Source organism: Meleagris gallopavo, chromosome 1 (genome assembly GCF_905368555.1).
Source record: "Meleagris gallopavo chromosome 1, MGAL_WU_HG_1.1, whole genome shotgun sequence".
NCBI classification, from domain to species: domain Eukaryota; kingdom Metazoa; phylum Chordata; class Aves; order Galliformes; family Phasianidae; genus Meleagris; species Meleagris gallopavo.
In genome coordinates this window covers 4,343,533-4,355,575 of record NC_139404.1, presented here as the reverse complement: position 1 = coordinate 4,355,575, position 12,043 = coordinate 4,343,533, and the positions used below count along the sequence as shown (strand labels likewise).

At 39.7% G+C, this 12,043-nt stretch overlaps 1 protein-coding gene across 3 annotated transcripts in view; it reads left to right on the top strand.

Moving 5' to 3' along the window:
- ITIH5 (inter-alpha-trypsin inhibitor heavy chain 5) overlaps positions 1-12,043 on the top strand; it is a 50,048-nt gene that overhangs the window by 4,380 nt on the left and 33,625 nt on the right. For all 3 annotated transcript variants that reach the window (XR_014880826.1, XR_014880822.1, XM_010713754.4), the window contains exons 3-5: positions 2,659-2,822; positions 4,126-4,233; positions 5,529-5,779. Coding sequence is in view for 1 of the 3 variants with exons in the window: in XM_010713754.4 (XP_010712056.2) it covers positions 2,659-2,822; positions 4,126-4,233; positions 5,529-5,779 (523 nt within the window). In the remaining 2 variants the exon portion in view is untranslated. The remainder of the gene's footprint in view (positions 1-2,658; positions 2,823-4,125; positions 4,234-5,528; positions 5,780-12,043) is intronic.

Sequence of the window (12,043 nt, the reverse complement as noted above, 5' to 3'; positions counted from 1 at the left end):
CTTGGGCTGCCCGCCAAGCCCGACCTAACAACCTGTTTTGAAACCGCCTCTGCCCCCAGCATTTATATTTTCTATATACAAGAAATGGCAGATCCCTTCCAGGGCCGTAAAGCTCTTTCATCCCCAGTTGTATATGATGCCCTTGCACAGTGTTTGCTTTCTCCAGCAGCAACATCTACCCACCACAAGGAGGAAGAAGTTCTGAATGTATTTTTTTTTCTGTTTGTTTTTGCCATTTGTCTGTGAAGATATCAGAACTGGAGCTTGTTTCAAGGGATGCAGAGTTTAACAGAGATCAGTTGAAACGAGTAGATGATAGACTTGGTAGAAAACATCTAAAGGATGTGGTTCTTCATGTAAAATAGAATCATAGAATTGTTCAGGTTGGAAAACCCCTAAGTTCATCTAGTCCAACCATCCACTGCCACTACTATTGCCTACTAAACCATGTCCCTAAGAACATCTTCACATTTCTTGAACATCTTCAGGAATGGTGTTTATAAAATACCACATTGGGTGTAGGAATTCCTTCAGCCACTGATTAGAGGAGACTGAGAGAAAGTTCTTGAGTTTTAGTATCAGGTTGGCCTGATCTTAACACTCTTCTCTGAGCGTGTACTATTGATCCCCGCCAGTGACAGGCTACGTTATTGTCTTGACAAGTCAAGATCTGCCACTGCAAAACCTGTCTGTATCTCTCAACAGCTATTTGCTGTTGAGCTTTCAGCCTGGTTTGTACCCACAGATTGTGATGAAATGCAGAAAATGGGAGTGAATGCAGGACCCTTGGATCTAAGAAATTTGCTGCATTTTCAGGTTCTTTCTTTCACTTCTGCAAATCCTTTTTAACACCTGATAGGCCACAGGCAATTGATGGTACAAAAGGGTGAATGGAACATGATCCCATCAGATCTAGAAATGTTCCTGCAACATCACTCCAGATTAAAACTCCCCATCCTCTCCACTTTCAGCAGATAGAAACTGAAAATTCATACCTATGTGTGCGGGAAAGTCCTAAGAACATGCTGTCCCATATTTTGGGAATATTGTCCCAGTCACCACTGACTGACCAAAAGCCACTTGTGGCCTAAGGGTGGACGTCTACATTAAGTAGATGTATTCTAGTCTAGATATATCTCATTGAGCTGTCTGCAATTAGTGAATCAGCTCACACTAAAAATGAGTTTTTGCCATTGTGCTCCACGGGAGCTGAACCTGTGCTGAGGAAGATGTATATGGAGACAGAACAAGTCAGACATTCTCCAGCTGTTAAAGAATTTCTCTCATGATTAGGTTCCATTTGAGACATATCCAAGCCTTGAACGTGTAGGCCCCAGATGGGGCCTTATTTCCAAGTCTGTTGATAGTTTTGTCTTTGTTTCTAGTGGATTCTCATCCTTTCATTTGCCTGGAAGTCACTAGCCCAGCAGCTTTGTTAGCTGGATGCTCATTTATTGCTATTCTGATGCCATCAGCTACCGCAGAATATTTTCTGTTTCATATTTATTCATACAACAATTGATCCTTTTGTTAAGCCATTTGGGAAAATTGTTTTTATTGGGAGAAAAAGGCTGGTAGTGCACTGAAGAACATGTTTGTGTTTTCACAAGTCTCAGGGGGCTATGATTTTTTACTAGCCTCAGTAGGAATAAATTCTTGATGTACTTGGTTTAGCAAAATTGCTCTTTACTTGCAACGTATTTTACTGTTTATCTCCCTTCAGCTTTTGAAGTTTCAGACTTCAATAGTTTAAAAGCAGCAGATAGATTATTTTCTAATGGGCTACTTATAGTTAAATACACTGAAGTCTTCTAGGATGAAAACTGTTGAGTTCCATGGAAACGTTGCTGTCAAAAATCATCTCAGACTGAAGAAATGCTCCAACCCCGGACACATTCCCATGCAGCAGAAATTGGCTTTCAGCTTCCACTGCTACATCATGTGTCATTCTCTGAAGTTTCTGCTACTTCTCTGCTGGAAGGAATCCAACATGGGCTAAAAGGCTTAAAATATTTTGTTTGAGATGTCACTGTGTCAGTGTTTCTTATTAAATCTCTTCCATCCATTGGCTGAGACTTCCAGCATTGATTCTCAGCAGAGGAGGACTCAACTCACTCCAGTGACAGCAGTTTTTCTGTTTACAAAACTTACGGATCTGATTGTGTCAGTTTTAAGATGCTGCTCCATGCACAGTGATCTCAGTCTTTCAAGAAATCTTACATCTGCTCTTGTGACATCAGTTCTGGACCCTATGGGGAGATATTTTGGGCTTCTCTTCCAGTCCAGAATGGGCTAATCCTCACTGTTTCAAATAGTCAGAGTTGAAGAGTGTTACTTAGGATACAGATGGATTTTATCAGTGTATTTCACAACATAGATGCTGGCAAAATCAGAGCTCTTGTGCTACCCAGACCCTTCCTGAGAATTGGAGAATGACTGTGGTTTTTGACCATGTGTATGAACAAAGATACTGCCATGTCTTTAGTTTAACTTTTGCATCTCACCTGATATTTTGGAGGGAATCCTCACCTTGCTTGTTGTGGTTCTCACAGGGAGTCAAAGGGTTCATTCTTTGAGAATATTAAATATTAAACCCACTGTAAAATTGAAGGGAAGAGTTACCTGTCACTGTTAATGAGTAACCTTTGATATCTACAGGAAACTAGGCCTCGGATGTCTGAATTCTCTGTGAAATCCACAATCATTTCTCGCTATGCTTTCACCACTGTGTCCTGCACAATGGTGAACAGTGGATCTGAGGCACGAGAAGCCGTGTTTGAGATGCAGATCCCAGCTGCAGCTTTCATCTCCAACTTTACCATGTACGTAAGTAGTTCTGACAGCTAGGTGAATGTTTCTTCCATCTCACAGACAAGTCTCTGAGATTTTAAACGCTGGCTAGCCGCGCAGTTGGACTGTATCAATGCTTTTTTGCATTTAAAATAGTTGCATTTGGAAAATACACACATGGTATACTTCATCCAAGAATATCATGGCCTCACAGCACAGAACAAATGCTTGGAGGACAGGATACTAAGATTCAAGCCCTCATTGTACATGTGGAAGAGCATTCTTCTATTTCCCATAGGAGTGCACTTCAATAAATTTCTTCTCCTCTTTCTCAGATTTGGACCAGAACGACTCTTCTAACCTTTCCAATTAAAATTTCAGCAACACTAGCACAGCATATTTATGTTTCCTAACTCTGTGGTGCCTCAGAAGCTTCTTATTTTTCTACATTTTCACAATCTCAATGGAGGACAACAGTCAAATCACAGAACCATAGAATCATAGAATCATAGAATCACTCAGGTTGGAAAATACCTTAAAGATCATTGAGTCTAACCACGACCTAGCCATAATGCTCTAACTCTAACAACCCTCCTGCTAAATCATGTCCCTGAGCACCACAACAATCAAAACAGAAGACAGGCTGATCTGTTGCTGGAGGTGCTAGTCATTCTCTGTGTAGCAGGGCAAGCAAAGGGCAATCAACTCACACTCAAATAATTCACTAAGGAATAAATTAGGCACTTGGTTTTAAAATGTGTTTAGTTTGGTCATGCTAAGATTCCTCACTATGGGTAGAAATTACTGCCACAACTTTGTCCCTCACTATAGCAGATGAGGGGTAAGCTTTTTTTAGGAAAACTTCTTGGGTTACTAGAAGGAAAATTAGCCTTTTGCCATTGCCCATCCAGGTCTGTAACTCATTCCCAGAGAGATGTATTTTTGTTAGGGAAGCAGCTACATGAGAGAAGTAATTCTGAATATCGCCACATGCACTGACACAGACAGTGGATCTGGGACCATACACAAAACAGTACTTGTTGGGAGTCTGGCAATTGCTTTGCTTTCAGGCTAATATCCTTATGCTCTGAATATTACGTTTTAAACTGGCATTTGAGAGAAGTTAAGTTCTGGAGTAAAAATGTGCTCTTCCAGCGAAAGCAACCAGGGCACTTCTGAGTCAGCTTCTATCCCACTGAACTGAGTGAACACAGTAAGAGTTGTGCTAGTAACTGTCCACATGTTCACAGTCCATGTGCCCTTCTGCAGCAAGCTACACAGCTCTCACTGTTTGTAGGTGCAAATCAGTCATGCTGACATCTCTGATCTCTCTAGGAGCATTGGCAACAAGACTTATTATGGGGAGGTCACAGGGAAAGAAAAGAAGCACAGCAATGATGACAAAGCAAAGAAGAAGAAATCTCCAAGTCCTGTGAACGGAAGGCAAGTGTCATGCGTTCAACTATGTTCTGAGAAGTGATGCACTCTCCTCCCATATTTATTTCTGGCTGATTTGGTATACACATGTATGGATTTGTAGGAAGAAGAAGGAGCTAAACAAAGTGTTGTCTTCACTGCCTAGTGTCATTCCCATGCTCCAAGTAACATAAATTTGTGCGTGACCTTTTCCGGCTCTGTTACATAACTCTTTCACTTCCAAGGAGGTCCAGGATGTCAAACTGATATACTTGAGAGGAAAAGAAATCTTGTTACCTCCTGAATAACTGGCAGTAAAATTAAGACACACTGCGCTTCAGTAAATTACAACTTCAAGACTGCAAAGATATTCAGTAGTAGAATCACAGGTACCCTTTTGTAGTTGTGTTTATTTGCCCTGTTCTCAGTGCTTGATCATGTGTAGTCTTTTTTTTGCCACGTGCTGTCAGAAAGTCTCATCTCTTCAGCAATCTGAAATCCTATGTTCATCTGAAGGCACTTTGGCAGCTCTGCAGGCTATTTTCCCCCTCTAATTTGACAAGTGCCCAGGTTCCCCTAGATAACTTGCAAAGAGTTGCAAGTCTGAATGGATTTTTCTGCTTTAGAAAATTCTGCATTACTCCTTGTTGCCTGTGATAGTAAAGCTACTCTAATGTGAACACACGATCAAGAACACATAACTAGACCATTGCTTCTCATATCAGAAAAATGATGAACTATAGAGAGGGAGAAATCTGACAGAGATCTGAACTTGTAGAAGATGTGAAAAGAGAATAAGAATCTTTATTTTCTGTCTTTCATAGAAAAACTAGAGAGAAAAAGAATAATTATGTTTCAGGTCCTAAACAGCCAAAACAATGTGTTCTTCCTATAAATCGTGTTTCTTGCCACTAAGAATTATGGATGTCAAGCTCACTGTGGATTCAAAATGTGACTAGTCTGGTAAAAAAAAATATGTCACAAGCTTTTAACAAAGGACAGTCTCTCAGGATCCAGACATAAAATGGAACCTGTCCCATTGTAGTCACCTGGAAGAGAAGAGCCCTTTTGAAGAGGTGTCCAGAGATGGAAATGTCTTTGCGGTCCTGTTTTTCCCTTTTGAGTATGTAGTGATAAACAGCTAATAATAGGGAAGAGAAAATCATTTGTACTTTGCTTAAGGTACTGCAATGAGTCACTGGGGCAAAGGAAAGAATTAAATATGGGTTTTACAAATACTTGTGTTTAGAACCCAAGAGGTAGTCTTTCTTCTGGTCCAGCTCTATGCTGTATATGTTTGACATATTCCTCTTTTCTTCCAGAGAGAATGGCTATGAGACATTCAAAGCTTCTGTTTTCATTCCTCGGAAGATGCAAGCCAACTTCCTACTGCATTATGAAGAGCTCTTGCAAAGGCGATTGGGAAAATATGAATATATGGTCAGCATCCGGCCTCAGCAACTGGTAGGGAGGTTACGAGTGGAGGTGAACATTCTGGAGAACTCAGGTATCATTTCACTAGAAGTGCCTCCCCTTCGAAACAGCAAGCATAAAGGCAATGGAAAAGCTGAAGGTAAGGCGAGATTTTACGATCCATGATTTTGTTATTTGTGATGTCCTAATAATTTCTTAGGAACTGGATTGACAATGTTGGGAGTTCTCTGGGGCATTCTTGAATAACTGCATAGACTAGGTTTTCATTCATTTACCTTCTGCTCCAAATGAGCCATTAAACAAAACCCCAACATTGTATTAAAGCCTCATTGCCCAGGATCAAGACTATTGTCAGAAAATAAAGGAAACAAAGATAACATGGAAAATAAACACTAGGAACTCCAGCTGTAACTAATTTTTAGAATACTTAAAAAAAATAAAATATTTATTTATTTATTTATTTATTTATTTATTTATTTATTTATTTAACTTTCCTTTCTGAACACTTGCAGTAGTCAATGTATGGCAGGTACATTGTACCCAGGGGTAGCTGCACTTATGTGATAAGCAAGTCTCCAAACACTGCAGGCTATCAACAATTTCTTTTTCACTCATTAGCAGGGCAAACTCCAGTTTCAATAAAGTTGGTGTAACGACTATGACAGGAAAGAGTTTTCAGGATTATCAACTCTGTGAAATTGGATGGTGGGAATTCAGTCTTAGTGCAAAGGCTGATGGCATTTGTCATAATTTCTAGAGACAACTGTCTGCATGGTATCTGTGCATAAGCTCATAAGAACTTTGAAGATTATTGACTATACGGCTGATCCCATTCAATTCAATAGGACTGTTTTCTATTGTCTTTAGAAGCTTGGAACTGGGCCTTCAGGCCTTGTGCTCAGTATTTGAGCAGCTTCTTCTCTGGCTCTACTTCTACTGGGAACTGCTTAGTTGAAGTGAATTGTTTTTTCCATCCACCCATGCCAAGGCAAGGATCGGAAATCCTGCTTTTTAGAACATGGGAAATTCCATGAGGAAAAACCACTTTCCAAGTGTCTACTTTTATCCCAGCCATCCTTGGACTTGTCCAAACATCAAGCGTAAATTAACAATTTTTAGTGTAAACTAACAGCAAGAAGCACAGGATACTGTGACTGATACATGTTGGCAAAAAAGAAATGGTAAAGTTAAAAGGGTGAGTCTGACGTGCAAGCAGGATGTAGAAGCTTGTGAGACTTAACCTCCGTTACTCTAGCTGACATAATACCAGTGAAATCAGTGAAGCTGTTTGTGTCTGTCAAGTGAAGACTGTGATCAGGGAGTTAAACTGATCACTCAGTCAGGCACTACTGATTTCACCCAAATAGCACTGAAATAAGTGTTTAGACAATGCTCTCAGAAATATGGTTTGAATTTTGGGTACTCCTGTGTGGAATCAGGAGTTGGACTTGATGCCCTTGTGGATCCATTCCAACTTGGGATATTCTATTATCTATGACTCTATGAAGTCAATGCCCCTGGTGACTTGAACTAACCTCAGGTCAACCCACATACTGCTAATTAGTCTCTCTGCTGTACATTCATGCATTGTGTAGTAAACGTGCTCCGTACCTCATCAGGAGGACAGGAATCCTTTTCTTCCTATCAGGGAGTATCACAGTGCATTATGGCATATGGTTTCCTGCAAAACATCTGCCACTGATCAGTGTTGGAGATAGCCTAAGCAGAGCAGACACACTGTTGGTCTAGTACAGTGTGGAAATTCTTGTGCAAATGATATACAGGGAAAAATCCATTTGCTCTCCAAATGACAATCTGTTAGCACTGATAATTCTTGGCACTGTGTTTGAGATTCAAAACAATACTTTTAAAATGGGCTCAAGCTCTATGATTCTAAAATCCACCCTATCCAGCAAAATGTATATAAATAGATGTGACATTACAGAGTGGGTAAAGCAACTGAAGTTCACATTCCTTTGCTTAATCCTTATTCAGAATTGGTGCTACAAACTCTTTCTATTTGTAATGAGCATATACAGTTTGTGGAATATGTTTTCTGAGGCAAAATCACTGCTGTGGAAGTTATTGAAGTGCTAAACATGCTTTTGGGGTCTACTATTAGCAGGCAGGAGTGGTTTTTGTCTCTTTTAGATCAAGACTTCATTGGTACTCAGGTGACTGATGCTCTGATGAATATGTAAAGTTAAGAAAATCAGTTGGGTTTGTAGAGCTCCTTTCTGATCTGAAGGAAAATGAGGAAATAAGGACTAATAGGCAGACAAAACAAACTGAAAAAAAACACACAAAAAAAGAAAAATAAATCAAAAAGACTTGATAGAGGACCTCAGAAGGTTGTCATATAGGTCTCGGAGAAGAACAACTAGTTTCAAATAGGAGAGGTTTATTGCGTGTGACCTTTTCTGACCAACAAGATCAACCACAGTTGGAGCAGACAATAGGAACTTCCTGCTTCCTGAATGTAAGTGGGAATCACAAGAATACTCCCAGAGAGAGCAAGTTCAAGGCAAAGAGTTTTTTCACTTTGAAGTCCACCATACTCCAATCTATTTTCATCTCTTAAGCTTGATCCAGAAAGCAAATCATCTGAGCCATTAGTCCCTGCAAAGCCTCCTTACTCATAGGACATCCAAAGACCCAAGACCATTAGTAAAACTGATGTGAAAAAAAAATCTTTAGGTGCTCCAATGTTGAGAAATGGCTGATCTGTATTTCGTGGACCAATTGTCCTACATTTTTTGTGCTTTCTACATGCTGTCAGTAGAGCTAATACCCCATGCAGGAAGCTTAGTTGAAAAAAAGTTTTCTGTTTAATGTTCATTCACAATTTGCACTTTTGACAGCTAGTATCCATACAGTCTGTGACAAATAGAAGAGAAAACTTTAAGACTTACTGGCAGAAGATGCCCCTTTATGTGACAAGAGTGACTGAGACTTTTTTGACATTTAAGGGCATAGCACAGAAATTGTAGCAGTTGACACAGAAGAGTTCATTTCTGCCCATTTTTAGTTGCCCAAGATACAAAGATTGGACTTGGTTCCAAATTTTCCAGGTATTCTTGCAACGTCAGCTGTGCTTTGGTCTAGGAAAGTGCTCTGTACATTCTCTCTGAATATGGAACAGAGACAAGGTGATAATAGGTCTTTTCAGGATATTTCTTTTGTCAGTGACTCCTTCACGCACAACTCCATCTGGGAGTTGTATTTTTCCCAAAGGAAGATAACAGACAAGTGAGTTTTGGAAAGTAATCCTTTGGCTTGTGCAGATGTTTGCTTCTGTTACATACAAAGCCCAAAACAGGAGATGCTGAGGTCAGTGATGCTGGATATTTCTGGTGACCTCAGGGTGAAGCCATTTTCTGGATGATGTCCTGCTCAGCATCATCGGGCTTGACTGGTCTCATCCTTTACCTCCACAGCAGTGATTTGAGAATAGCAATCATCTTGGGTAGGGAGACACCACGTTGTTTGAAAATGACTCTATTTCTCTTTAAAGTCAGTTGCACTAGTTTATCATAGAAATCTTTTCCAACTTAACCACTGTACAATTCTATGAAGGATCTAGATTGCAGGAAGGTTTTTATTTCTTATCACAGTTGTTTGAAAGCTACCACTTGTTAGCAGAGGATGAACTTTGCATTTGAGTTCTATTCATCACTCCGCCAATTTCTAAAATAATTTGGGTTTAACTTTTTATCATGTGGAGACTATATTTTCACATGAAAAAATGCTTTTACTTGCTTATCTTTCTTCAGCTGAATTTGGTGGAAAATTTATCTGAAGACTATTTATTACGTCAACACGAGCATGGATCAGCGTAGGTCTCTGGCACTCATCCATGCTTTGAACTCTGCAATATTTCATAGATTTACCCCTCCCAGTCACTTATCTGGAAAGAATTTGGCCAGTAAGCAGGGGAGAGTAATTGTGATTCAGATACTAAGTGCTGTCTAAAAGAGAAAGCTGGGGGATGACATAGTAGTTGTATTCAAAGACATACAAGGCTGCTCCAAGCAGAAAAGAAATACTGTTCTTACTATGTCAACAGAAAAGACAAAAAAATAAATCACAGGTTTGTGATACCGAAATAAAAATGTGAATTTGACATTGAAAATATCTTCCTAAGAGTGAAAAATTGAGGTTCTAGCAAGGGCTGGCAAGGGCAGGTATTGAGCTTTCATTACTGGAGGTCTGTAGTATTTCCAGACAATGTGATAAAAGTAAGTAGGAAGAGATTGGGCCTGGGAGCATGGAATGGATTAGATAGCCTGTCTTTCAAAGCTGATTTCTATTGTTCTATTCCAGAATGGAAAAAGAAACAACAAAAAACAACCAAAACATTTTGGATCTTTTTTAATCTGTCCATATATATAGATACATCCCAGAGATGAGAAAAGAGTGATGGTCAAGATGGTGAGAGATGCTTCCCAGATATTCTTGTCACTGTGTGAGGCAGCCTTGGCAAGCTCCTCTCTGAATGTTCCTAAAGACCTGTCTGTGTTAGAGGGAATGACACTTCCCAGCTCCATACACTCCATACAGTGTTTTGAGAGTAGTTGAGGAAAGCAGTGCGATCCACATAATCCCATCTAGATTCCATTGTGCTTTACAAACCTGGATACATATGATTATGGCCATTTAAAAGATGAGGAAATGTAGAGCACAGAGCTAGTTTCATATGGTCAAGGAACATAGAAATGCTAGAACTGTAACTCATGTTGTCATAATATGCTGTTGAGCACAGCATATTTTGCTCAACCCATCAACATACACGTGGCAGGGAAACACAGAAATGAAATCTAAAGGTCATAGCCTGGTAAAAGGAAAGAGCTTCTGTTTTCAGTGTAAGATTGCTTTTCACTAATCCTGATGTGGTCAGGCAACCCAACCAGTGGCAATGCTTGCTTTTCAGTTATTGAGAAGTAATGTGAAACCCTTAAATAAATAAGAAAATGTAAATGAACAGTTAAATCATTTTTATGAATTCTGGACATTTCCTGCACTCTGTCACTTAAATGGGACCTTGGAAGAAGGGCTGAAAATCCAGGAAGGCCAACACAAGCAAATTGGATGCACTGTGTGTTAGAAACACATTACATACATTGGTTCATTGCATGAGAGGGCAGCTATAATAGTAAAACAAAATCCAGGGAGATAAAATCCTATAGAGCTAGTGATTTATGAATTTTCTCTGTCTGGAGAAATCTGAACTGTACACAGACTGTAGAGTAAATGTCAAAGTTCTGGGCAGTCACAACATAAGCCTCCTTTAAGATTTGACACTTGTGTCCTGAATTGATTTATATGCATTAGCTGAGAAAACTCAGTTACTGTTGGGATGTGTGAATTAGAAATGGCTTAGTCACAGAAGCCATAGAATCATACAATCATAGAATGATTTGGGTTGGAAGGGACCTTCAAGATCATCTAGTTCCAACCCTCCTGCTATAGGCAGGGACACCTCCCTCTAGACCAGGTTGCTCAAAGCCCCACCCAGCCTGGCCTTGAATGCTTCCAGAGAGGAGGCATCCACAACCTTGCCGGACAGCCTGTTCCAGTGTCTCACCACTCTCACAGTAAAGAATTTCTTTCTAATATTTAGTCTAAATCTACCCTCATGATGCAGAAATAATTGCTGGCTTTACTGAAGCTGAGTAATATCTGCCATTCAGTTTCCTTTTGTCAAGATGAGTTTGTTTCCAAATCGTAGTCCTCCAACTATTTTTGTGTCTTAAGAGGAAATCCCTTCCTGCCCAAGTAGTATGTTCTTGTATGCTCCCAAATAGACTCACAAGACAGCTATAAAACAAAAGCCAAATGAATGTGGAAATGAAGTCTTAGAGTGCTATTGACTTATGACTTTTAATTTCATTTCTTTGCCTGGAGAAGTCTAGATTATACATAACACTTTAGGGTAAACAACACAGCTTTAGCTAACTATTCTATAAAACCACAAGAACCCTGTTCTTGCCATTTCTATAAACTTCAACCTGTGAGAAGTCAGGAGAGTTGTGTAACAACTTCATGCCTCCGTTTTCCCACAAGTTAAATGGACATAATCATATGTATCCAATTTTTTAAATCACTGTGGGATCTGGATGTGAGGTGGATGATGTTCAGTCTTGCATACAGCTGTCATGTTGTGTTCTTCTAATGCTGCTCAAGGCACTTTAAAAAGGTGAAGTGCCACTACTCATTACAATGACAGTATTACAGGAACCCCTGGAGACGAATACTGGATAGAGGACTTAAAGACACACTTAGTAGGTTTGTGCATAGCAAAAAGACAGTAAGGACCACCCAAAGAGGCAGCAAAGAATCTTCATATCACTGTAGAAAATGATATTGTCTTTTTCTGAGATGCCCTCTGAAAGACATGTCTGTC